Source organism: Cygnus atratus, chromosome Z (genome assembly GCF_013377495.2).
Source record: "Cygnus atratus isolate AKBS03 ecotype Queensland, Australia chromosome Z, CAtr_DNAZoo_HiC_assembly, whole genome shotgun sequence".
NCBI classification, from domain to species: Eukaryota; Metazoa; Chordata; class Aves; order Anseriformes; family Anatidae; genus Cygnus; species Cygnus atratus.
Window position 1 is genome coordinate 76,890,940 of NC_066396.1, and position 26,168 is coordinate 76,917,107.

At 37.8% G+C, this 26,168-nt stretch overlaps 1 protein-coding gene across 2 annotated transcripts in view; it reads right to left on the minus strand.

Annotated features, from left to right (window-relative positions):
* Positions 1 to 8,850: 8,850 nt before the first annotated feature.
* The window catches only part of SSBP2 (single stranded DNA binding protein 2), a 181,402-nt gene continuing 164,084 nt past the window's right edge, over positions 8,851 to 26,168 (minus strand). For both annotated transcript variants that reach the window (XM_035567553.2, XM_050716352.1), the window contains 6 exons: positions 25,601 to 25,655; positions 22,351 to 22,421; positions 21,050 to 21,128; positions 18,012 to 18,040; positions 12,278 to 12,376; positions 8,851 to 9,446 (listed from right to left, as the gene is read on the minus strand). In XM_035567553.2, the coding sequence (XP_035423446.1) occupies positions 9,417 to 9,446; positions 12,278 to 12,376; positions 18,012 to 18,040; positions 21,050 to 21,128; positions 22,351 to 22,421; positions 25,601 to 25,655 (363 nt within the window). In that variant the 3' untranslated portion in view covers positions 8,851 to 9,416. The remainder of the gene's footprint in view (positions 9,447 to 12,277; positions 12,377 to 18,011; positions 18,041 to 21,049; positions 21,129 to 22,350; positions 22,422 to 25,600; positions 25,656 to 26,168) is intronic.

Below are 26,168 nucleotides of genomic sequence, written 5' to 3' on the forward strand. Positions count from 1 at the left end.
GTCAATAAGGGAGGTGAAGCACTCGCTAAGGAGGAATACAGATATGCTGAAATATACAGAATTTGTGAGACCCCAAATACTATCAGTATTAATGCTTTAGGTCAGAGGCAGCATCCTGTTTCATATGTATTTTCTACATCAGTATTTAGATTGGCAAATTTAATTCCTGTTTATTTGGAAAATTTCTGAGGTTCCCTTTACTTCTAAAGACTGGAGTTTGAATATTAGTTTCACTTATGATATGGCAAGTCCATCTCTGTCTAAAACATACCTGCCTAGTTGTTTGTACGTGACCAGAAAATACTTCTCTTTAATTGGGATTATGTCCTGTTCTCTGTTTATTGACCTTAAACATTTATTTTTGGCATTAGAAATATTCAGACTTTATATACAGATTGGCTTGGAGGTGTTAGCAACACTTATTTCAAGTACTGAGTTTTACGTGAATGGGTTAAGGTGCAAAGTCGCTAACAAAGACTGCCTTTATTCAAAAGGTTAGACTAGTTATTTAAACTATCAATAAAAACAAATAAGACACAGAGTTTAAAATGATCCAAAAATCCCCTTCAACTTTCTCAGATTGTGTTGCCAGTTTTTCATTCTTTTTCCCATCATCTCAAAGCCTTTCAGTCTAGACAGGATTTGAATTTCCGATGTCAGGAACCAGCAAAGAACACATACATATTTTCAGGTCTTTGATGTGCATCATAAAATACCAATAGAAAACAATTCAGAGTTGGGTTATTTTTCTTTCTCAGTAAGCAGACAAAGAATTAAATTTTCCGTAAAACACTGCCTCACATAAAGCCTGTGGCAGCTGGGGACAGGGACACAGTGCAGAGAGCGTATTCCTTATCGCTGTACGTGCCAGGGCTGGGTTTCTGTCCCGGCACCAAAGCAGAAGCTTTAGAAAGAGACACTGGATGAAAAGCTAGGCTGTCCCTGCCTGCTGGGTCTGACTTTCCCATCCGCAGCTTGCAAGCACAGCCCGCGGCCTGCTTGGCCTCACGAGACGTGCCCAGCTGCAGCCGCCTGTGGCCTGTTCACGCCTGACAGGCTACGGACTGGGTCCAGTTCTCTCATCGCGCATTAGATTTAATAATCCTGCTAACAGCTTGTATATATGCTGTTTGAATTATGTTCTGAAACCACTAAGCGTGCTTAACAGAGCTTTAACTGGATGTGAACAGCAAGTTTTGATGACAGAACAGGTGCTGTTTGTTGTGGTATACAATACACACGGCAGACAACCCGCCACCTCTTGTTTCAGAACACGAATTTATAGTATTAAGCAATGGTGACTGACAAGGTTTCCTACACAGAACATACAGTGACATGGGTCACTGAGGTTATAATGTCAGCAGTGGCCCACAGAGATGTACGTGTGTAATGTGAACAAAGTTGACAGCAGTTTACCAATGCTTTAAGTAATTCACATAAACATGTTAACACATCAGCTATCCAATTTTCCTCCTCTCTTCACCAGAAATAAGTGTTTTGCAATTGCATGTAATGCAACCCATAAATAACTGTTCTGTTTTTATGGTTTTAGGCAAACATGCACAAAATAGATGCAGTTCAACATTTCTGCAAGGGGATACTTGCCACAAAAAATGCCCTCACAATTTATCTTTAAGCATACAGGGCATGTTGGTATACACTTCTCAAACAACCACTGCAAGACTAAAAGGGTTTCTTGTATGGATTCTTTTTGTCCTGAAAAAAAGATATATTTAAAGTTACTTGACTCTTAACTAGCAGAAAGCTCCAGCTTACACTGTGTTGATGCCACCCTTCCATCTCTGGTATTTCAGGGCTCATTTAGGAATTTGTATTCTCTTCCTTAACTCTTAATGTGAATGTAAATGAAAACAAAACTGGAAGTTAATTAGCAACATGAGAATAGATCTGGGAACAGCTTATACCTGCTTCTGAATATCTTGTTTCCAGACGGCAATGCGGTGAACACCTCTCATCTTTCCTGCTAAGCTGTTGGACATTCTCTGTTTGGATGGCCTTTGCCACCCACTGGTGGGCACTGTGCCCACCCATAACATGGGTCCCTTGCCTGCAGCCTGTTCAGACCAAGCATCCACCCTGTGGGGCAGCCATGAGAACAACCACGGCGTCCTTGCCACCCGTTTTGTTGCTGTTTGCTGCTGGCAAGCTTATTGCCAGTTAACACACTTTTCAAATCCTCCTAGTAAATTATAGCCTTAGTAATCTCCTACTTCAATTACATAGGCTCTATTTGGATTTTATTTTCCTCTACTCTGCATGGCAAACATCAGCTTCTGTTTCAAGCTATTTTATGTCATTGCTGGAAATCATCTTGTCTAATGCATAATAAGCCTGTGAGATGCTAACTTTCCTAATGTCTAGTGCTAAGAGCTCTCAGGATCTTGCGCAGCCACAATGTCTATAATGAAATAAATGCTCTGTAGTAGGACTCTTGTTACAGATGCAACTTCCTGTATGTTTATTGGGCAAATTGTTCTTGTTTTTGTGCAAACATCTGGCATGGTACATTTAATGGAAAAATCCAAATGAGAGGGGAGAAAACATGAAGATTAAACAACAGAAATAAAGCCTGCAAATATCCCACTCATCCAGCGGATGATTTAGCTCCTCGTGGCTTGGAGCAGGGTTCTGTGGTAACAGTTCTTTGCATTAAAAGGGACTACCGATGGTCTCGCTCTACAGGGACAAACGTGGGTTTGGCCATGTAGTAATTTCCTCCTACTCTGATGAGCTGTGCATACCTCTGTAACAAACTAGACTTCCAAATCCTATTGTCTGGTTCCTAGCATGCCCAGGCTACTGAGGAAATGTGCCATCTAGCAAACAAAACCAGTTCTGCACTGATTCCTTCCAAAAACTGGTGCTAAGCGTCCAGAATTCTCTCTTAGGAAAACCAAGACTCTTGTTCCAGCACTAAAATCCTAAGGGAGCCCCCAGGCCTAACTGCCAGACAATCTGCAGCAAGTTGCATACAAACACCATGTGCTGTCCACACCCTGCACAAGCTTGCTTGTCTGCTTGCTCGGTTGCTCTTCTGCAAAATGCCAACCCCGAGCATCCCGACCGGTCAACGGGCCCACCAGGCCAACCCATGGGATGCTGAGCATGGAAGATATGAGCGGGGCAACTATTTGGGAATCAGGCTGTTACTAAACTGTACATACCAAATGTTAGGCAATCCACTTTTGGGGACATGGAAGGAGCTTTCAACACGAAGGCCAGCTGTATTATTCATGGCAGCTAGGTGGTAAATCTTGTTTTTATCTGATTTCCCCAAAATCATGCCTTTCAGCTATTACTTATGATGAATTCAAATTGATTAAAAAAAAAGAAGGGGCAATTTGTTTTCTCAATTTATTTTGCACATAGATATTAAATAGTAGCTAGAAAGTGACCATTTCAAACTATAACTGAAAAACATTTTTTTTATTAAATGTGAAATCATGTACCCAAGAAAACCCTTTTTATTTTTATGGCAAGTTTTCCCATTACATAAGAGGTTTTCTTACATATTTTAAGCTTAGATGAAGAACAGTGACCAAACAGAAGTTTGGACTAAAATTGCAAAGCTGTTAGCTATATATTGAGGGATATTATGGCTGCACAACTGAAAACAAAATGAAAGGACAAGTTCACAAAAATATTTAATATTTAGTAGTGAACAATGCTGTAATAAAATAAGAAACAGAAGAAAGCCAAATCTGTTCCACATATCAGTACTATCAGTACATAAACATGTTCCTGCACTGGTGAAATCCATAAAATAAGATAAAATGTTTGCTCAGGGAAGAGCTTCTAGACTGTCCACACTCAAGCATAGTTTTAGCGTATTAGCAGTCCCACTCTTCTGAAGGATATTACTTGTATTGTTAAATCTGCTTAAAATTAAGCATGTGTAGGCTTTATTTCAAACAAATGTGAATGCGTTTGCAGGATCAGAATTTTAACTGCTGAGTAGATAGTCTGTTTATCTTCTCTGAATTGTTACTGTAATTTGTTTTCAGGATGACAGCTCTGGCAGACAACTTCTATGCAGGCACTCACATAGCTAATTTAGATACGGACTTTTTCCTCTGTGCTTTGTGTTGAAACAACGTTTTGGTAATTTCAGCAGATCCTTTTTATTTTTCTATATAGTTTATAGATCTGCAAAATAATGTCACATCTCAGACAAATTGTACATTTCACACCGACTATGGTGAAATCCTACAAGAAAAATGACATTATGTGAGTGGTTTCATCAAAGTTTCAGTAGAACAACTGGCATGAACAGCAGTTTGTAGCACGAAGCCAATAATGTCTGGAAAGTAAAGGAAGCTGCACAAACTAAAATTTAAATTTAACACATTTATATTTGAGCGTACTGAATTTTTATTCTTGTTGCGTATCATTACATCCTGTATTAGATCCTTAGTGTGATCAGTTTGAATAGAAATGAGCTGTCACTGTTGAAAGAGGTTTGGGGGTTTTTATTTAACATATATGCTTTGCCAGGGTTCCCATCCTGAGGGCCCAACCAAACCCAAGCACATTTGGGACAGAAGCTGTGTTATACCATCACTAAAAGTGAATTAAAGAAAAATAAATTTACCTGTCCTTTTACTGTTCTTTTAAATATATGTATATATGTACTGTTAAACCCTATTTTACATTGTCCAAATGCAAATGTATACAGTCAAGTCCTGAAGAATTCAGTCCATATTTAGCAACAACAAAAACAAAGGATCAGAGCTGACTAGAACAGGAGATAACACTCAAAAATATTTAACTGATCTGAGAAGTAGAAATCAGTGCAACATTTATCAGCTGAAAATTCATTTTAACTAGGAAAGTAAAACGTTCAACACTGAATATTGTAACAGCTGGTCCCTCATTAAATTACCCATCTAATTCCAAATCCTCTTTATATGTAGTATTTCATTTGCTAACCACAGAACAGGGGAAAATTCAAATGATTTTTGGCCAGTTCATGAAGCAGCCCTTATGCAGTGATTCTGAATTGCTCTCCATAAAGAAGCAAGGCTCTATTCACTTCTTCCTAAGTTGAATTATTTAAAATAAATGATTAGCCTACATCTCTCTCCTTGCATTTTAAAAGGAGAGCGAAGGCCAGATGTTTCCAGAGGACTGGTGATGGGGCACGGGACATTTAACCTCATGCTTGTGAATTCAGGAGTGGAGCAGGCTGTTAAGTCTGGAGGTTGGTATTCTCCCTGACAAGGTGACATGCAGGTGTGGCTTCTGGGGACTCCCATGGGAACTTGGCTGTCACTTGTTGATGCCAGTCACCCCTAGGCAAGCTGGGGTATATTTGGGCAACCTACAGCGCACCAAAGACGTGGCTCACTGTTGTTGCCATGTCTTTTCCATGCACCAGCTCACCGAGCATTGAGTGTAGCTGCACTTCTTCCTCGTGCTCAGACAAATAAGAAAATAATACAATCCATACATTCAAATACCAGGTATTTCTTTAATGCATGCCAGGCCACATGCTTTAGCAGTGATTCATACAGCTTCTTGCTTATCCTAAACCCTATTCTTGTCTGCACAAGACTTAGACATGGAGGCAAAAACTGTGTATGAATGCACCTTTCTCATGGGTGAGAGATACCAGCTAAAATACCAGCTTCACTGTGAAATGCACAAGTGAATCCCAACTTCATCTGCCAAGGCCAGAATTTTTGCCAGAGTTCTGATGGTAAGAGAAACCCATTATTCCCCTATTTCTGCAATTCTAAGATTTCATCACTTGTTTTTAAAAAAGCCTTACTTTAACTTTGCCTGAAAGACACGTGCAAAATCATGATCTATTTATTTCTATATGAAAGTGAGAAATCTCTATTAAAAAATGGTGTAGGAAAACTAGCTGGTACCACTTACAGTAATATTCCTCCCAGAACTGGACAGGTTCTGCCATTATCAATAATGCTGTTGCATAATGACAGGTATAAACAGCAGTTATATTACACATTGACATCTAGTGCATTAGAAACATAAGTGGAAATATAAAGTCAGTGCCTGGAAATAATCTTTCTTTCCATATTAATACTCCTGTATATGATGAAAATCCTGCAAGGATTTATAAGCAAAAGAAAGAAAACAAATGAACAAGCAAAAAGCTCTATGAAAATTTAAAAAAGAATGGGATATTTGTAATTTATAAGTTGAGCATTTAGAATGTACAATTGTTTTCTAATGGTTCAGTTGCAGAACCTATGTATGGTTATAATTACCTGATCTTATCAATTTGCATGTAAATAACTTTCCCCATGTATGCAAGCGCAGGAACGCAAGTGTTCCCTACAAAAAGCAAGATGATTAGGTTTCCTTGTATCTGATTAAAATTCTAAAAATAAGATGTGCAGTGAATATTAAATCAGATCTCCCAAATCTGAAATTTTGCAAGCTTGCACATCTGTTATCCCACCAATCTGTGGGGCTCTGTAGGTATGAAAAGTGCTGGACATACCTTGTAACTTGCAATATCAGGGCATGGAGTTATAGGCTACAAGAAGCAGGGACCAATCCTGTTCCTTCTGACACCAGCAATGTATGTGCTGATATTAATGCTGCAGGATCAATGCAACAAGGTTTAATTTAATATAAATGTTTGGGAAAGAAATGAAAAGGGTAAACAATGATATGCTGGCAAAAAGAAAAATTGCATAGAATTCAAAAGAACTGCATAAGAAAAAACATGTGCCTGAAAGGATATATATCTTATATATAAGATTAGGATAAATTGGGATAACATATGTTGATAATAATATTCAATGTGCTGGCAGTTTCCATTAAAGGGTACTGCTTTATGCATAGGTTTAATTTAATGGTCAGACTTATTCTCAACAGATGCCCATACACTAAACTATTGAAGCTAATGCCAAATTTAGGAAAAATAAATAAATAAATAAATAGAATGTCTGATTAAGCCCTAATTCTTTTTAATTTTGCCACATCAAGAAGCTCCAGTCTTGCAATGTCAGTGATGCTGCCCAGGTCAGCTCTCAGTGGCCACTGGACACACTGCTCTCCTGCAGAAGCCCCAGGGGCTCCCCTCGAGGCACCCAGCAGGGCCCAGATGTACCCAGCAGGTCACGAGCTCACTCGAGGGCACACTTACCTTGTGCACGACTGGCTTTGGCACTGGATGTCCAGACATATCCATCTACCTTAGTCCAGGAGCAGTGACATCGTGTGACTGAAACTGGGCAGAAAAGAGTCCTAGAATACTCCTTAGAGGCTACCAACAAGGACAATACAGATGTCAAATGAAGGCTGCAAAGATGCCTGGACTTTGCTCTATTTATGGGACATGCTGGGCTGCACAGGGCACATAACCACGGAAATCAGTGATATTAGTGACAACGATGAAGGATCTCAAGAAACTAGATCTCATTTTATGTTTTTATAATTCAAATTAATGTTAGGGGCTCCTGGCATCTTTTGAGACAGCAACAAAATGTTTTCCAAAGATAAGCAAATGAATTCAATCTCCATAATCACTGGGAATAAAGTCTACAAAACCATATAATGACTCTCTAGCTCATGATATTATTACTAAATAGTAATGCTACCAAAATTTTTGATATTTTAACGTAATTTTAAGCCTCCAAGAGTTTCACCTTTGAACAGCACTAACAAGAGAATAAAAAGTGTTAAATGATTTTATTTTCATATATATATAAATTACATATATAAAAATAAAAATGAGTTCAGAGATTCTGGTACTACTTATGCATCCAGTTATGTGCATCTACCATCACAATGAGCTCTCTACATACACTTGTTCTGCACAAATTCATGAAAAATATCCCCTTAAAAGTCTGCATGGACATACTCTGTTCAGAACTGCTCTTCCTATATAAGTGTCTGTTCTATAGGCAAAGTCCAAGGTGGGGACTTTGCTTTCGTCTATGGCATCAATTGTAGAGCAGCCCTTGTTTCTGATCAGCATTTTGACCAGTACACAACTGAAAGCTTTCATTCTCGTGGGGGAACTGGAAGTCACTAGGAACTAAATTTACTGTAATCTTGGTTTTAGAGCTTTGTCTGGAGACATGGGACCATTTCCAGAAGCTCTTCCTTAAAGACCGTTTGCCTTTTCTCCATTCTGTCCCCAGCTTTCATGTCTAATATGCTGATCTTATAAAATGGCCTAGACCTTTTTGCCTCTTCTGTTCATGGTGAAAGGTAATACCCTCACAAGGCATAGTAGCCATAAAAAAGTTAACTCCCTCATTTTGGTGCACAAAAATGACTGCTTACTGAAAGGTTTGGGGGGTAAATTCGTGTACCAGTGTGATCTGATGTTCTGAATAGGCTTGGGAGATACTGTTTGTCATCAGGACCACGGATTGTTAGGATTTAGTTGAGAATTACTGAAAAGGGGAAACGTAAATATAAATTGTTAGAATAGGTTTCGGTAATAAGGACTCTACTGTATTTCCTCTAGCTACAACCCCTACGGAAGATCATGCTAAACAGAAAATTCATTTCCGAGGGCAGAAGAAGCCCTGACACTTTATTGCTAGATTCTATAGCAATTGGAGCTCGCATACAGTAACCTTATAGTACTCTATATAAACTGAGAAGCTTGTATCAAATTCAGGCTTCCATTTAAAATAGATATTGCAGATATTAGGCTTCAATTAAAGAAGAAATATAACCTTCAGTGCTTCTTTTTTTTAAAGGCAAAGTATAAAAAAAAAATCACCAAACTAGGTGAAAATTATTAAACTTCTCCAAAAAAATTAAGATGAGCTTTCTTCTATTTCTTGAGACAGTACAGGTTATGATTCACAGGGTAACTGGTATCAAACACAAGTTAATGAAAGCTCTTATAAGCAGTTTTATTCCTATCCATAATGGCAGACATTTACAAAATCAGAAGAATTTATCATTTGAGTTCACTTTAAAAATAACTTATAAAGCAGTGATATATGCAACATAAAACAATTCAGGAGGGGAGAGGGAAAGCAAAGTTTAAAAATTAGAATGTAAACGTGAAAAAAAAAAGATGGAATAGAAGTCCCTACTTCTCATTTCTACTTAAGATGACGTGATAATGTTTTAAAATGTCCTGCAGGTCTATATATGTATGTGTGTATTTCTGTGTCACACACACATACATACATTAACCCACACATGTACATACACAGATAATTGCAGTTCCATCTTGGGCAGATCTGTTATGCCACTCTTTATGGTTATCTCAATCATGTTTGGGACCCACTTTCTTGACAAAACAGGGGAGATGGTAGAAAAAAAAATGTGGGTCTGATTGTGTTTGAGATCCTTTTGTTAAACTGTACACTGGGACGAATAATTTTCTTCTGCAGTAACTCTCTGAAGAGGGCCAACTCACTGTGGTCTTCATGACGAGACTTGTTAACGGATCACACACTCATTGTCATGCTAGGGGAGTACTGAAAAAAGAGGAATCCACATTTTAACAATCTTTTTTTTTTTCTTTTTTTTTCTTTTTTCCCCAGATAACTAAAACCACTACTGGACCAGAGCAATGAGTTCAAATGCCAACCTTCTCTTTGAATTTTCTCCTAAATTTGTACTATAACCTGTGCTAAGGCTGTGGTCCAATTTGTGGTATCACAAATTCTGTTAACCTTCTCTCATTACATAAAAATACAGCTCTTGCTGATCAAGTCAACTCACCCAAAGACTGTTTCAGTGTTACCTGGGTGGTGTGATGAGCCAGTATTTCACTGATGCTTTCCAGACCTTCTCCTGATCAATGTTGGCTACTGGGGGGATTTACCTAGGCAGATAGCTAGCCTCGAGTAGACCAGCTGCATTTGTGGTGAGCTGAATTAGATGAATGTTTTGGAGAGTTTTTTATTGCTGGGTGGGAAGAAGAGTGTGCAGATACGTCTGACTGGAATTCAGCTATTCTTTTGGTATCTATTATTCAGTATTATCGATTTCAGGAGGGAAGCTGAACCAGTGATTATTCTCCTTCAAGAAAACCAAAAACTCAGTTACCACTTCACCTTATTATTGTGAAACAAATTGAACTGCAGCCTTTACACAAGCTATAGTTGCCCTCAAGTTAGCAGTACTTCATTACAAATAATCAACAGGACAGCATGAGGACTACAAGAAGTGCATATGCTGAATTTTTGTTTAAAGTGAAAACTTGCAGAAACACTTAATTGGCCTAAAATCTTCTAAGTTGATGAAAATGTTCAAATGCAAGAAGTATTAGTGTAATGAAAACTGATACAAGAAATTGAGAGATTAATTTGCCTTCGCAAAAACAGCCACATAATAAAAAAACTGCCCAAGCTAGAGCTTTGAGCTGGCCATTTCCAACTGTCCAAGAATACTCAAAAAACCATTTTGTGTGGGTCTTCTCTGTCATGAAAACTGGATAGAATGGACTGCTTGGGTACAACCTATTTTGTCCCATGTCATGTCTCTGATGTTTTTTTCTGCTTTAGGGCTTACTCCCACCCTGTGCTGAGCACTCTCATGGTAGGCCACCAAAGATAGTGAGAACATGCTTATCTTTAGCCAATGAGTAAGACCAACTCAAATGCTTTATGTAAAGCCTGTATTCAAATGATTTCCTGTATCACAGTGTACCTGGGTAATCACTTTGGACAAGGAATCTAAAGACAAAGCGGTGTTTATTTGTCATATTTAGCTTATTATTAGTCAAGATTTTTTCCCCATTCCCAAGCAAAACTCCTGATGAACAGCAAATTTGCCTGAGAAAGGAATTTATAATATACACCTACTCTAAATAGCCAAGTAACCAAATATGAGTAAGAAAGCAAGACAGTTCCCAAGGACTAAAATGTGACATCTTACAGAAGATGCAATACCTAGAAGTACACAGAAAACATAGGAAAACCTTGAATAAACTAGGTCCCAGATTCATTCGGGTAGGAAAATGACACCTAGGTGCACCTAGAATCCAATAAGTATCTGAGAAAACTGATTTTCTTTTGGGTACAACTAAAGTCCTTCTTTCCGGCCTTTAGTTTGCTTAACTGGCCTGCCTGCTGAATTAGACTGTCTGCCCTCAGTACAAGCAAAGCATGCCAAATTGAGTGTCAAGGATTACCATGACCAAGGATCACATTTAATGGATATTTTGTGGTTAGTGCCTTTTTGGCAGATTTTGAAACGTCAATCTCTTTAGGTGGTACAAACCAATTTTCTCCAATACTCCAAACAATTTGACCATGTGCCTTTACAAAAACAGCTAACATGCAGAAACTGCTTCCTCTTCCTTTTCATTAGTTAAAGAAGTAAACCAAAACCAGCCAACCAAACAAAAAGCAGACAAACAAACAAATAATAATAAAAAAATCTGATTCCCATTTAGCTTGCCATGCAATTCGGCTTTTTGTGATCTAACAGGAACTGTTTACTCATGGTTTCTAAGCTAAAATTCACCACTGGCATAGTTAATGAAGTTGCACTCACTTCTGGCAGCAGTGATTTCCAAAAAGAATAGAAGTGTTGAAGTCACTCAGCACTTCTGAAAAATCAGGCCACTTCTATTTAGGAACCTAAATGTGGATTTAGAAACCCAGCTTCAGGCACATGAGTATGAAAATACTGGTCTTGCTTTGTAATTTATTGCACACCATGTTTTGCTGCCTCAAGCATACTCCATTTTAAAGAACATCATTTGTCCCAGAATGAACACTAGAGGGCACCTTTGCCTTTTCTGTCTCTAATAGCTCCAATAATTCTGTCTCTACCTCTCCACAACATGAGATCTGGTGCTCTAATTATACACTTCAGTGTGAATCCTGTCCTAAAAGACATTCCTGCAGTGCAATACACATTGTTTAGGAGTCAAAGGTTGGGCAACCACAAATTGAAACACTCAGATGTAAAGATCTGTCAACTCTGTGTATTTTGGCTGCTCAGATATCGCCTGACAAATGCCCAACTGTGCATTACTGAATACATAGGGCATAATTATTACTGCTTGACAGATCTAACTTTCATTGACAGTGCACCTCTTTATCTAGAAAAGAGTTTCTGCAGTAGATCTACACCTCCCACATTTACCCGTTTCAGCTCAACTTCCAGTAGCATTTTGCAAAAATTTTTGGTAAATTAATAATCTAATTTTAGAAGCTATTAAAAAAAAACACCTAAGGTATAGACATTGCAAGTACACTGCAAAACTGTTCTTGCCGGATTTTTTTCTTCTTTAAAACAAAATAGCAGGGACAAAGGTTCCCGAAGTAAAACAACTCTATAAAGAAATACTTACACTCTCACTCTGAAAAGGGTTTAGGAAGTTTCCACCCATCTCACCGTCATCTCTGGGAGTGCCAGGCTGATTACTCATGCTCATATTACTGGGAGAGTTCTGTTAAATAAGATTTTAAAACACAGATTAAGTGTTGAAGACACCAGCTCATTTCTACAATGTAGAGCAACAGTAGAATGTACTGTGCAATGCACTGGGATTTACAAAGACAAAAGATAAGCCTCTGCTGAGTTCTGTGTGCTTCAGTCGCTAATTTTAGTAACAACTGTTATCTGTAATGCTTGTTTTCAAAGTTACAGCCAGCATCTTCTGTTGAAGTCAAGGAAAACTATAAATGACTTCAGCAGGTCTAAGAGTAAACTCTGTCACTACATTAAATCACACAGTCAAGTTCAGTGAAGTCTATGAGCACGTCTTGACATAATGGGACTTCTGTCTTTGCTCACAGTGTCTAGTCGGTGGAAATACAATTTCACAAGCAGTTCACAAGTGGGGTTCAAACTTTGAGGTGCTAAGCCACTTCACTGAAAGCAGTTAATGCAGAGTTTACAGGCACAGCAGAGTTAAGATTAAATGCTCCTGAGTAACAGCTAGCCCCTGGACTGGGCTTGCAAACACTTTTCAAGAGCAGTTGTACTCTTGCCATTTGCTTGCAGAGCTTATGCAATAAACTCTAAATCTACCTTCTTAGTGCCTAGGTGTAACTGAAATGCTAATAAGTAATAACAATACAAAGGCTTCTGAAGAAAAATGTCTTTCCTTTTTTTCTTTATAGAAATACTACACAATCACTTCTACAATGTTCAGAAAATGCTTTCAAGGTTCAGTTACTTACACAAAGGGCGAACCTAGATAATTGTCACAGAAATTATTCCAAGTCAACAGCTAATACATGATTACAGTAGACACTACAATTCGTTAGGTATTTTTACAAAGTTGATTTGTGGCACCCTGCCATGCCTGGAGCATGGATGCTTCTCCTTCCATCATTGTGAAGACTTCTATTAACAGAGGCACTGCTAAGACTCCTGTTAACAGAGGTTTTGTGATGAAAAAGGAATAGTCAGGGAAATGGGGGAGAGAAGCCAAGAACTTCATTATGAAATGTTTATGACGTCTATCACAGTTCTTCCCTTGATCTTTTTGATCCAGAAAGACTGAATGCTATATTGTTGTTGAATTTTACATATACAAATGCAAGTCTGGTGTATCATAAAAACTTAGCACAAACCCAGTGCAGTCAATGGGCAAGATAACAACATGTAACTGCAAATAGAGATTTTAATCAAAGTGATCAAACAACAATGGCTGTAAGAATCTTGAGTGGAATTGTCCCTTTCTTCGTATTTCTAACAATCCTAACATAGTATGTCTGTTAGCAGAGATTTATGAGGCTTCTTAAAAAAAAAAGAAATGTATTGCACTTTGAAACACCTGCAGACAGTCTTCATTAGTATAACTGAGTCTGCAGTAGGACAAATTTTGAATGAAAAATAGGAGAGATGAAATTAAAGGGAAGTTCACTTAATTCCTTGGTACTTTCCTCACAACTATGTAGACTGTATACAACCTGCACTTGCACTTCAGAGATCACAAGAATCACAGAATGGCCAAGGTAGGAAGGGACCTCTGGAGGCCATCTGGTCCCAACAGGGCCACCCAGAGCAGGGTGCCCAGGCCCGTGTCCAGGCGGGTTTTGGAGATCCCCAGGGAGGAGCCCCCCTAGCCTCTCTGGGCTGCCTGTGCCAGTGCTCAGCCACCCGCACAGCACAGAAGTGTCGCATGGTGCTCAGGGGGAACCTCCTGTGCCCCAGTTTGTGCCCAGTGCCTCTGGTCCTGGCACTGGGCACCACTGAGAAGAGCCTGGCTCCATTCAGTGGCGCCCAGTCACAGGATGTACGTACTCTGGAGAGTTCATTGAACAGAAAATGTGACAGCTATGACTTCTTGCCCTTCATACCCTATTTCTGCATGATTCTACTGGCAATCAAAAAGCTCCATTTTGACCACTTCCCATAGTTTAAATATTGTAACACATTCCAGAGTTTGACAGGATTTACTTCTACCTCCAAGGAGGAAAAAAAAAAAGCATTTTATACCCAGCTTCTCCAAATACCAAGGCTTAAATCAGTTACTTTTTTGCTACCACATGAGCAGACTGATAGAGCTGATTGTAATACACACCATCTGCTTTGAGATGTATTTTGCGTGGCTAGTGAAGAGATGACACTAATTTTTTACCATCCTCCTGAGGGAAGATCACCATTTTCAGTCTGAATGGGCAAATACGTTTATGAGTTCAGCTTTGTGCATTTATTTTCAACTATAGATTAAATACGAAATTAATTATACAGCCCACATGCAGGCATAACTGTTTTTAACATCTGAAATGCTAATTAAAAAAACATTTACAAAAGTCAAGACTCTGGCCTTTATTTTTCCTTCACCAGCTAGTTCACTGTAGTTCTAACAGATCCCCAGGAATCAATAAACAACAGGTCCATCAAAGACAACTGAAAACTCAACTAGTTAATTAACATCAGACAATTGAGTGTGCTTTTCAGTGGAGTTATTGTAGCAAGTATTTAGGGATCTACAACTTGAAAAAGGTTGAAAACTATTGCCTCAGTTCAACAACCACAGCTGTTGTACCTGAAGCAGGAATTAATTCATGGAAATTCCTGTTGCCTATGTTATGTAGGAGGTCATACTACACAATCATATGAGTCCCTTCTGACCTTAAAATCTATGAATATAAAGTTTAAAATCCACTAAGGTCTTGTCACATTTATTTTATATGATGCTCCCGTACTTTTGTTCATTCCTTGGGGATTTACCCCTATTTTATCTTGCTCTGTGTAGTACAAAGCTTTGAAATTCTGCAATCGCTACAGTATGCTGGCCCCAATGGTTCAAATTCCTGACATAAATACTTTTATAGCAACTCCCCTGGGCTGCTTTTATGGCCAGTATGGGGTTTCACATTGTAGCACTAGCTCAGTTTTTCCAAAGCTACTCTTTCTTTGATGATTGCACAAATTCCATGGGCACTGCAAGAAACACTGATTATTAATGTTTATTTAATATGCATAATTTCAGTTCATTTACTTCCCCCATCTCAATCTACTTCGTAAAAACTTCATGTTTTGCCACTCAGCCAATTAAAGTAAAATGTTCTATGGAAAATGTAGCTCTGAATTCCGTGAGTTGTACTGATACTACCAAGACTGGATTAATTTCCTGCATCTCATGGGAAAAGACAATCAGCTCCTCTAATGTGCATTTTATTTTACTCCACTGAAGTCCTGTGCCTGTAACTGAGCATCCAATAACATCACGTCCAAATTCTGTTAACTCCAGTGGACAATTCCTGTCACATTAATCAGAAATCTGGAAATCTACTTGTGAAAAAGCCAACTGCAAGACTACCTGGTGAGGTATAAAGGGAGACTATTACCTTAACTAGAACAATCCTGGTTATTGGTACAAAACTGCAAGGCAGCCATATAATTATTTTCCATGCATCAACCCTGACATTGTCTATTCCTTGCAGACAGGATTTTTCCAATCAAGTTTCAAAAGTATTACATACTGTTACCTGCATGAAATTATAAATGCAATACACAAGGCTCTGCCCACACATTTTTATTAGTATTAATAAAGGCTGCATATTGGACAGTACTACTCAGAAAAAGGTATTTAAAAGCCATTATATGGAATAGTGTAACAGTATAACCCTGCTATTTCCAAAACTCCTTTTTTTCAGTTATTTGAACAAGACATGCATCAAATGTGACTTGCATGATGCATTTATTAAGGTTAACAAATTACAAGACTTCCAGGTAAATGTCTGGATCCGGATTTTTAGAATACCTGATACTTCTATTAACACACATGCTGATGCTTACTACCTTTGGTTTGAATATGGTCCCTTAAAAATAATCCTGTGGCAAGCTAACATTTTGTTTTGTTTTGTTTTTCATTTTTTCTTTAAAATGCTACAGTTTGCAAAACAAAATATAATGAAAAAATAGGGTCATTAATTTTTAAAGTGCTGTACGCTTGTTATCATCGAATGCATCACTGCATGTATTAGCACAGCTAAGGCAACATGGTCATTTAGATGCCTTGTTTTACTCTTTGCGGGGTCTGAACACATTACAGACCCTGAAGACTTACAAACATGTAGCACTGCTATAGATGCTACTCCCTCACAGGAGCAGCAATGGCCTTGGAGACATACTGCTGAGATCCTGCTCTCCACCAAAGGCCAGGGAGGGCTGACGTAAAGCCATAAGCACCTGTGGAACTTTGAAAGGATGGTGTTTGCCTGTGGTGAATTTCTTGTGATGCAAGGTTACGTCTGCTATATTGGCAGTGACTGCAAAGCCATTATAGACAGCACAGAACACTAAGATACACACCTAAGTACACTTTACAAGCTACACGTCTCCCGTAGCCTCATCTGAAGACCAAAACTTGGGGAACTGTTCAGAGTCCTCGTCCTCCACTTGGGATATACGAATAGGTACCACCAGCTGAAGAATGACTCCAGTCTTTTGAACATAGAGAGTGTATTCTCAGCCAATTCACACCACAAACTTCTATCTCAACCCACGTGAATTTAGGCAAACATTTTGTTCCTTTTTGGCATATATGTTTGCGTCTCATCATAGCTCAGGGCCATCCCAAGGGTGCACCTAAACTGACACCCTCAGCATGCCCAGAGCATGTGCAGATAGGTGCAAAGTGGCAAAGTCTGCACTGGGAGGGATCTTGCAACAGCGCTGTGGTACTTAGTCCTCAGACAAAAGGCACAGGCAGTTCATATGCTCACTGCAAACTCATGTTCCTTTTTGGGAAGATTGTTAAGAATTTTGCAACAAAAGAAGGAGTTACAGAATTTTATCTGAAGCAATCTATTCATCCTTTTCTGTATTTGTAGATCAAAAGCGCAAGAGTGCAGGGAGACTGTTTTAGTGATATATTTATTAGTTTGAGTCAGTTACACCTGAAAATGCTGAGTACAAAACGTAGTATGTTGCAGGGACGGATTTATGCCACTTTATCAATACCAAATATGCTCATTAATTCCTTATTTGAATAAGTTCCTAAATTAATAATGATCACATAAGTAGTAGTTTTATTTTTATGGAAGAAGTGGCACATTAAAGCACAATATTATTTTTGTAAATGCAAAACCCCTGCAGGTTAAACCCACATTCATTTTGAGCATACTATTTAATGGCTGTGAAATCAAAACAGTGCTGCTTCTGAAACTACTTTTTAATTTAGCTTTTAGGGACTTAGAATAATGATTAAGATATTAACCATGCCTTACAGAGGTAACAAAAGCAAGCATGCAGTGCTTAAAAGTAACATCCTAAAGACATTTTCCCAAACTTACACTTAACTAGAATTGATTATCAGAACCATATTCATTTGTCTTAACAGTATGGAAGATAATAACACGATCAATCAGATTATGAACTGGATATGTATTAATCACGCAAATTAATACACATTATTATGCAGTAGGAAATAATTCTACTTATACTCCCTATTGATCATAAACATTGCGTTTAAATTTTCAGCTAATACTGTCTGCATAGCTTCCAAAGAGTTGACAAGCAGAAAATGTAGACACATAATAAAAAGATTCATAACAAAAACAAAGAAAATATGTTTAGAATGAAATATTCCAAAAATTCCAAATACTTCATTAGGTACTCACTTTGGAAATACTGTCCATGTCTCCTGAGCCTTAAATTAAAATAGATAATTATTCAATTAGTTTTGAGCTGAAATTAATTTAAGAGCTTTTTTTCCACACTAAATATATAATGTGACAGCAGTTAAAACATAACAGTGCATTATCGCCTTCCCTTCCCAATGTCTCTCTTTGTAAAAGTTTACAGTCCGTACAGAATAATGTTAGTCCTGTGTACAAACCTCATGTAAAAAGGAAGAAAAGAATGAAGGACATGTTTCTGCTTTGTGTTGGTTATCTGAGTGGCATCCTACTAGGGTGAGACAGCCTGGCACAACTCAAAAAAGAGCACGTTGAACCTCCCTGTTCTCTTAGCCAGGGCAGGGTACAAATAGTGAAATTAATTTGGGGTACATACTCCTATAGGAAATGTTGCTGCAGACTAAGGGAAAAAATATGGATGACTAGCAGAAGTTAATGTTCCTGAAAAAAAAAAGACCATTATTTTACTTAACTTCAGCTATTCAAAACTCCCTTCTAGGCAGTGCTCTAGTGGAATATCTTCTAGCGTTAGCTGGGAGGATTTCATGAATGTCTTTGTTCCCAGAGCAGAAATCTACTGGTTTCTGAAACTGGATGAAATGACACTAACTTCTAATTATAAATACTGATGACACTATCTTTTAGAAGCAGATGATCTTGAGGGCTGGAATAACAGAAACCAAATAAATTTAAATACAATGAATGCAAGAGTATTGAAAAGATTTTTTTTTCCACATGCTGTAACTCCCACTTGGGTAAACCCAAGAATAAGTGAAATATTTTACGAGAGATGTATCGCTACAGGCATTTTTAGCAGCAATAGACAGTAAACAATTCTGGCCACCTATTTGCAAGAAAGACATTCAAACTAGAAGAGCATCAGAAAAACAATGGGAAGAGACTGGAACGGCTTACTACATGTAGACACAAAAAATAAGGGTTGATAAGGATTATGTTGTCTCGCTATAAACACATCATATTCATAAATGTTTGGAAGAGGAAGAGCTATTTGTCAAAGCCAAAAGAAAATATTTTGGTGGAAATCAGCAAAAGTTTGCTTTCTAACAATGAGAGCTATGTACAGACATCCAGTAGAACAGTTGTGGTGAAAGAAATTGAAGTTCGAGATGAAGCTCATCCAATGTACACCTCTGAGCATGAGACAAAGCTGCCTACTGCTGCACAGAAACAAAAGCAGAAGATCTTTCTCAGCCCTCCTCTCTGAAAAGAACTGTTTCATTTCAGATACAAAATTAACCTTGGGAAGAAGTCATAGTTAATTTGACTAAATACGTCATCATTCTCACTGGAGAAAGTAACTAAGTGAATGCTAGGTACACACAAAATCCTTCCATAACTGTTTCAATTTTAATTTTTCTTTTAGCTAAGAAATAATTCTCAGGCTATGGAAAGTGACAGAAAAAGATGTGGTTACCTTTTACATAGATCCTCATTTATTTGAACATAATGCGCATCATTATTAATTAAAGCAACAATCCGTTTTAGGATTGTAATATGTAAAGAAAGGTTGTAAAATCACAAGGTGTCCTTATGCAAAGTAATCTAGGAATTTCAGGGACCTGCCTTCCCACCAAAAGAAAAAAAGAAAGACAGCTCTGTTAGGAGTTAGATGTGTACTGCTGAATTTTAATCATTCAGAATATGTCTGCTAAATGAGTTTCGATAATAGTTTTTCTTATCTTGTTGTACACTTTTTGAATTTCTTCCTTCGCTTTACTTGTTTATATTTCTGTCTCAAAATCTCCAGCTTTGGGGCTATGAACGACAGATCTTCATCCGCCATGGTAGTATGGAATTAAATGTTATTAACTGCAGTATGGAGCTGAGGTTGGTCTGTGTCCATGCTGGGAAGATGATAGAGCTTTTCTTCAGGGACAGAAGCAAACGGAACAGTCGCAGCTTGGCTTCTGCCCACCTAGCGTATTTAGCTTGGTGGGGTTCTTCCCCATAAAGGAAAATGCTGTTCAGCAGAAAGTTGCTGGTGCCCTGTAGGCATCAGGACAGCTCCCAGGTGTAAAAGAGAACCTTGCTGGTAGGTAACAGGTATAGAAGAGGAAAGAGATCCAAAGTCCTCCCTCTGCTGTTGCCTGTATCACTGATACTGCTTGGTGCAGTCAGAAGTGAAGAATAAGACACACAAATGCATTCAGCTACTGCCCTAGTGTTACAGTATAAACAGAAATAAATACCTTGTCTTTATTTATCTTGTGGGTATGGAGGAGTAAGGCAGAAATGCAATTTATTTACCTTTGCTCTCTTTCTTAAATCCCTTTCAAGAGCTGATCATCCTTCCAGCAAAGAGCAAAGGCAGAAGACTTTGCTAGGACAGTCAACAGATAAAGCAATGGAAATTTTGTAGAGTTGTGCAAGGCTTCTCCCTTAGATATGAGTCCTTCAAAAATCATAGTCTCAAAAGTCAAACAGTAACCTGCTTCTCCTGCCTCTGCATGCTCTTTGCACCCTTCTGAAGCTGCTTGTGGGGATGGAATAATAATACTAATATTTAACAGACAGAAGGCTAATTATAGACAAACGAGGATATCCAAATGTTGGGATAAAAACACCTTAACGAATACATCAATATATGTAATAACTTACTTCCAGGTAATTGATAAGAACTTGCACCAGCATGTCACAGTAACACCTTCTCAAGTTTTTGAAAGAGGAGGAGAGAGAAGTAAAAATGGGTCTTAAGCCATCATCAGAGTGTCTTTAATAACTGGATTAAAACTATATCTGTTATATAAATAAAATACATTATTTTTCCTCCAGAGGTGCATTATGTATGCCAATTCAAATGCATTAAAACTATCTTAATACTTCTTACTGATATATACACATTTTTTGTTTTTAAAAGTTTTTGTTGGTGGTGGTGGTTTTGTTTGTTTGTTTGTTTGTTTGTTTGTTTTTTAAGTACAGTCTTCCACATCACTCAGAGAACATAGAAAATGGCACTGGTCATTGAAAATTCACAATGCTTGTAATATTACTATTATTACCTAATGATCCATTCATATGATGTGAATCCATTCCACCCAGTCCACTCATAGGTCCATCTGACCCTGGCCCCATTGGAAACTATAAAAGGATCAGACGTTAAAAACTGGTATTACTGTACAAATTTTTGTAGGTAATCTAATAAAAAGAAAAGATTCCCCAGGAAAAAAAAATAGTAAAGGAAAAGTGCACAGTTCCAGCTCTGAATGTGAAAGTCAAGTGAAAGTCATATGTGAAGATGACAAAAGCATCATTGCTTTTGTTCACTTTTTCTGATTGCTGCCTTCCTGATTTTTTGAGAATTTCACCTCTGTAGGCTGGCATAAAATTTACAGACAATTTATAATTTATTTCAGTGCTTTGTGTATGATTTTCAAACCTGCTAGTGCTGATCTAGCTCTGTTCACACTGAAGTTACATTGAAGTTTACTATTTTCTTCAACAAGTAGGTGATTAATTAACAGCTTTCAAATCCCACCCTATCTACACTGACAGTCAGACTACTCTGTTTTCTTTGCAATATGAGCCATTTCTGTGCAATCTCAGATATTAACCTTAAATTTAGTTTTTCAAAAACTAAAAGGCATTAACATTATAAATATTTTTTAAAAATCAGTGAATAGTTATCTAGAAATACATATGTATCTGTTTTTTGAAGTTTTACTGGCCTTTGCTTTTCAAAAGGCCCATAATATAAACTGTAATTAAGTGAAATATGGTTGTCATCAGAAAATACAATAAAACTGAAGTCATAGACAGAAATCAGAAAAGAAACAAGTTCTACCTAAGAAAACAGATTTTTGTCAGTACTAGAACTGCTAAAGTTTGGCCTAAAACAGAAATTTATTTCTTCGTAAAGATACTAATTTTATCCTTTTTTACAGAATAGCACAGTAGCATAATGTTGAGTCACTTTAAACATTTCTGTCAGGGGTGGAGACTTTTTTTATTATGAAAGTTTTAATCCTGAAGAAACTAATGCTTAGTGGCAGCTCGAAGGATGATGACATATCACAAATAATTCTATTGCACAGCAATGTGACAAACTAAGTCATCCCAAAGATCCACATGCACAAGTTTTTAAGATCTTTTCTGTACAGAAAAAGTGTCCCCACTCATTACTTTGTATGCATTTGCATGATTGATTTGAGAAACATTAAAAAGGACATGGTGGGAGGAAACAGCTAAAATGTCATCCATAAAAATGGAAAACTTAGTATTAAACATAGGTGATGGAAATGTAGTGGTTTGGATAAAACAAGGCTATATAATTCAAAAAGTATGTAACTCGATTCATATTTACATTAGGTCTGTTGGGTCCAGGTGGTACTGCATTCATTAAAGTGTACATGTTGTCTCCAGAGTTGGTTGAATCTGTAATAAGAGATTATTTTAAGTGCTAATATATATCTTTCAATAAAGCTACTCACCTAAGACAGTTCTTGCCATTCTATTCGTATTATTTCTGTGCCTGAATCACTGATACACAGTGGCAATATAAAGGAAGACTTCATTCTTTTTCTATCTATTTCTACCACACAACACAGCTATGAAAAGAAATAATTGCAGTGGTCCCTGAGTGACTATTTCTAGACTGTAGTTCTACATATGAATGTTAAAAGGTTTATAAATCACCAAGTATATGTAACTATTTATTTCATAAACCCTTTTTCCTGGAGTTCCAAATTATTTCACTTGTCTTCCATATTCTCTGTAAGATAAAACAGGAGTTTCTTACTTATCAATACTTTCTGTAATTTGTTTTCTATCTGTAATAAATGATAAATAGCTTCTCATTATACAGACTTCAAGCTAGTATAGCAAATAGAATTTTTTATTTTCATCCATGTCAGTCTGTTAGATTTTGGACGTATCTAGAGCATTGTGCACACTGAGTATATATCTAGGCATACTCAGTAAAGCATTATGCAAAGATCCTCACTAAGAACAGCTTTAACTGATGTAACTTCATGGTACAGTGTGGTGCAATGCTTCAAAATAAACCTGAGTCCAAAAATAAAACCATGCTGGCACAGTGTAGTGCCTAAGCTATTAATTCTGCCAAGAGTTCCACTGGGCACTGCTGTTGACACAGCTATATTGCCTCTCAGTCCTTGCCCTCCAGTCAGTGTACATGAGCTTTCAGGAGCAGCACCTCCAGAGTGAAAAGCAAGATGTAGCGAACAAGACATACAGAAGTTGTCCGGCTGAAATTAAGAAACCAATAACTGAGAGCTACTAGTAGATACAAATTATTTATTCTCATCTCCACCTTATCTGCTAACACATACAATCCTGAAACCCTTCATCAATATTTCTAGAAAAGAGAAGGGAAAAACACAGCAGATAGTAGACAAATTAGCAAAAACCTTTCTGGAGTGAACTTGACAAGAGATGGGACATGTAATGAAAAAGCTTACTGAGAGGAGAATGACCTAAGAAAAGTTTAAATACATCCCTAAGCAGACAGCATAACTTAAAAATATATTGGTAATTCTGGAAAATCAGTACATCCACCGTATGTGCAAAAAGATTAAAGAATAACTAAGTACTCTGTACCTAGTTCCTCCAAAAGACCATTCCATCTCTTTGAACCAGAGTTTTGAACTCAAGCACACACAAAAGTCAATGCTGAGCTGTAAATCTTTTTCCAAGACAAGGCGATGGTGGGCTTTTGAGTCTGAAGTAGTGGAAGTGAGAAAGCCTGTATCTGACTGAAATGTGTTGGAACTGGGAATGTGGCCTGACCTCATGCAAGAATATGTTTGTACATGTGCAGTTAAAATCAAGTCTTTGTCTATCCTTTAACCTTTCTGATGCAGCTTTTTAGGTATTAATCAACCTTTGTGAGTAAGTAATTCCATTAGATACAGCCCACTATGTATCACTACGACATTAAATATATTGTTTGAAAAACAGGGGAAACTCAAGCTTTTAACCTACAATTATCAAAGTACCATTAGCACATAACAAATTATTTTAATGTTCGATGAGGTAGACAACAAGTTCTTCAACCATCAGATCCTTCTGAAACATACACTTCTGCCTCTCCCCATGTTGTGCTGCCTCATGTACAAATACATGCAGGGTGGCTGGGCCACAGGAACACTTGGAACTGTTTTTTCTCAGAGGCAAGTCAGTACCTTTTCAAAATTCTCAGGTAGCCAGTTCCCAAGTGTTTCCATATTTTGGAAAATAGAGTCTTAAAACATCTTGGAGTTTCCTTAATTAAAAACAGGGACAATTCCTCAACAGAAGCTTTATGTGAAATGAACTTGGACAGCCTAACAGGTGCTATAACTGCAGGGCTGACTATATTCAAATGCGCGGGCTGTCTTTAAGTTTTATGTTAAAAGAAATTCTAACCTTTAAATACCAGCTTGCAATAACTATCTTTTTCACTAATTATATGAACAAGGAAGCCCTATTCTTTATCTCAGGTTGCATTTTAAAGCCCTGGGATTGTAGTTAATGAAAGTATTATACTGGTGCAAGAAGTTTTCATAGCAAGTAAGAAAATTCCCTATCCTCTTGTGCTGCAGAGGACAGCAAGAACATGTCAGACATAAGGCCTGAGGATGCTATAACATCACTGAGGTGAATAGGTCCCTCTTGAAAGTGAGTTGCAAAGACAGATTTTGGCTAAAAGGAGTCTGAGTAGCTCCTGAATACTGTGTTACACAAGACATATTCGTTTCATCTTGGCAGGCTTCTGATATCGTCCATGAGGGAGTACAGCATCTTCCACATCTTGCAGTTCTTCCTTCATATCAGAATCTTTGCAGAACATCGGTGTAGTGAAATACATACATCTAGCTAACCATCTTTAAGCCTTGAGAAGCTAGCTGGCTGTCCTGAGTCTTCCCATCCTCTTTGGTTCTTCAAACCTTAGTCTTAACGTGGACAATCTTTTGTGACCAGGTAGTCAAAATTGCAAGATACAAACCATTTACCTTGGGGAAACAATGGGACGGTGAAGTTCTGGGAACAGATCACTGCTAGGACACAACAGTGGCTCCTCTGGGACCTTACTCCTTCACTGTAGGACAGAGGAGGGCAATCTGTCCAGCGTGACCCTGCTGTCAGTCAGCTGAAATAGCCATGGGATGTAGCCATGCCTTTGAGTCACACATCGCCCAAGAACCACATTTGGTCAGGTCTATCCCACAGGATACTGTGGGGGTTTTTCACCAGATTCAGAAATCTGCTGATTTCCAACCTGGCAGGATCATTCCAAAGAACATCAGCAAAAACTAACAAAGATTGTGTTTTTTGTCTTTTTTTTTCCTTGCTACTGCTGAAATCATGCAATAAAAGATCACTCAAAAGTCAGAGAAATTAATTGTTTTGAACTGCATGGATACAATGATTTGTGTCTGCAACAGCAGGGATAGAAAAACAGTGAAAGAGCAGGAAACAAGCTGATACAGAAAGTACAAAGCTAATAATTTCTCATTAACTGATTCATTATGAAAATCAAAGTCTGAAAAAATAATGTACTTCCTAAAATCTCTTCTAATTTTCCTTTATTATTTCTGAGAATATTTCAATACCTGCTGGACTAGGCATGATAGGTGTTCCTGGTGGCCCTCCACCACCTGGGGGACCCTAGAGAGTATAGAAAATGTCAGTTAGCAAGAGAGGAAAAAACACCACAGAAAATATGAACACGGTAGAAATGAAAACAAAGTGTCATGAATGTCCTGAGTCACTCTGATAAAACATACACATTTTCTGATAAATTAGCAAAACAACTCATAACAGATTAAGACAATGTAATTGCTCAGCAAGCTCTGTCATAGACTTATGTATACTGACCCAAGAATATTCATTAGTCAGTAAGCATGCATCATGCTGTAAGTCAGGCAAAAGAAATATTTGGACTAGGGCTTGAGACTATTATACTTAATAACCTCAACTGATTTTTGTTACCACTGTTTTTTAACCAGCATTTATGTTTTGTTGTACTTGGCACAACGGTAGCCGATGTTTGCTAAGCACAAAGTGAGGTGGTGTCTTATGGGAAGAGAAGAGGCTAGTCACCGTAAGAAAGGTTTTGCTTTGAGGCATACTTGGTATTTCCATGTCCCAGACAATTTAATTCAGTTTGTATAATATTCT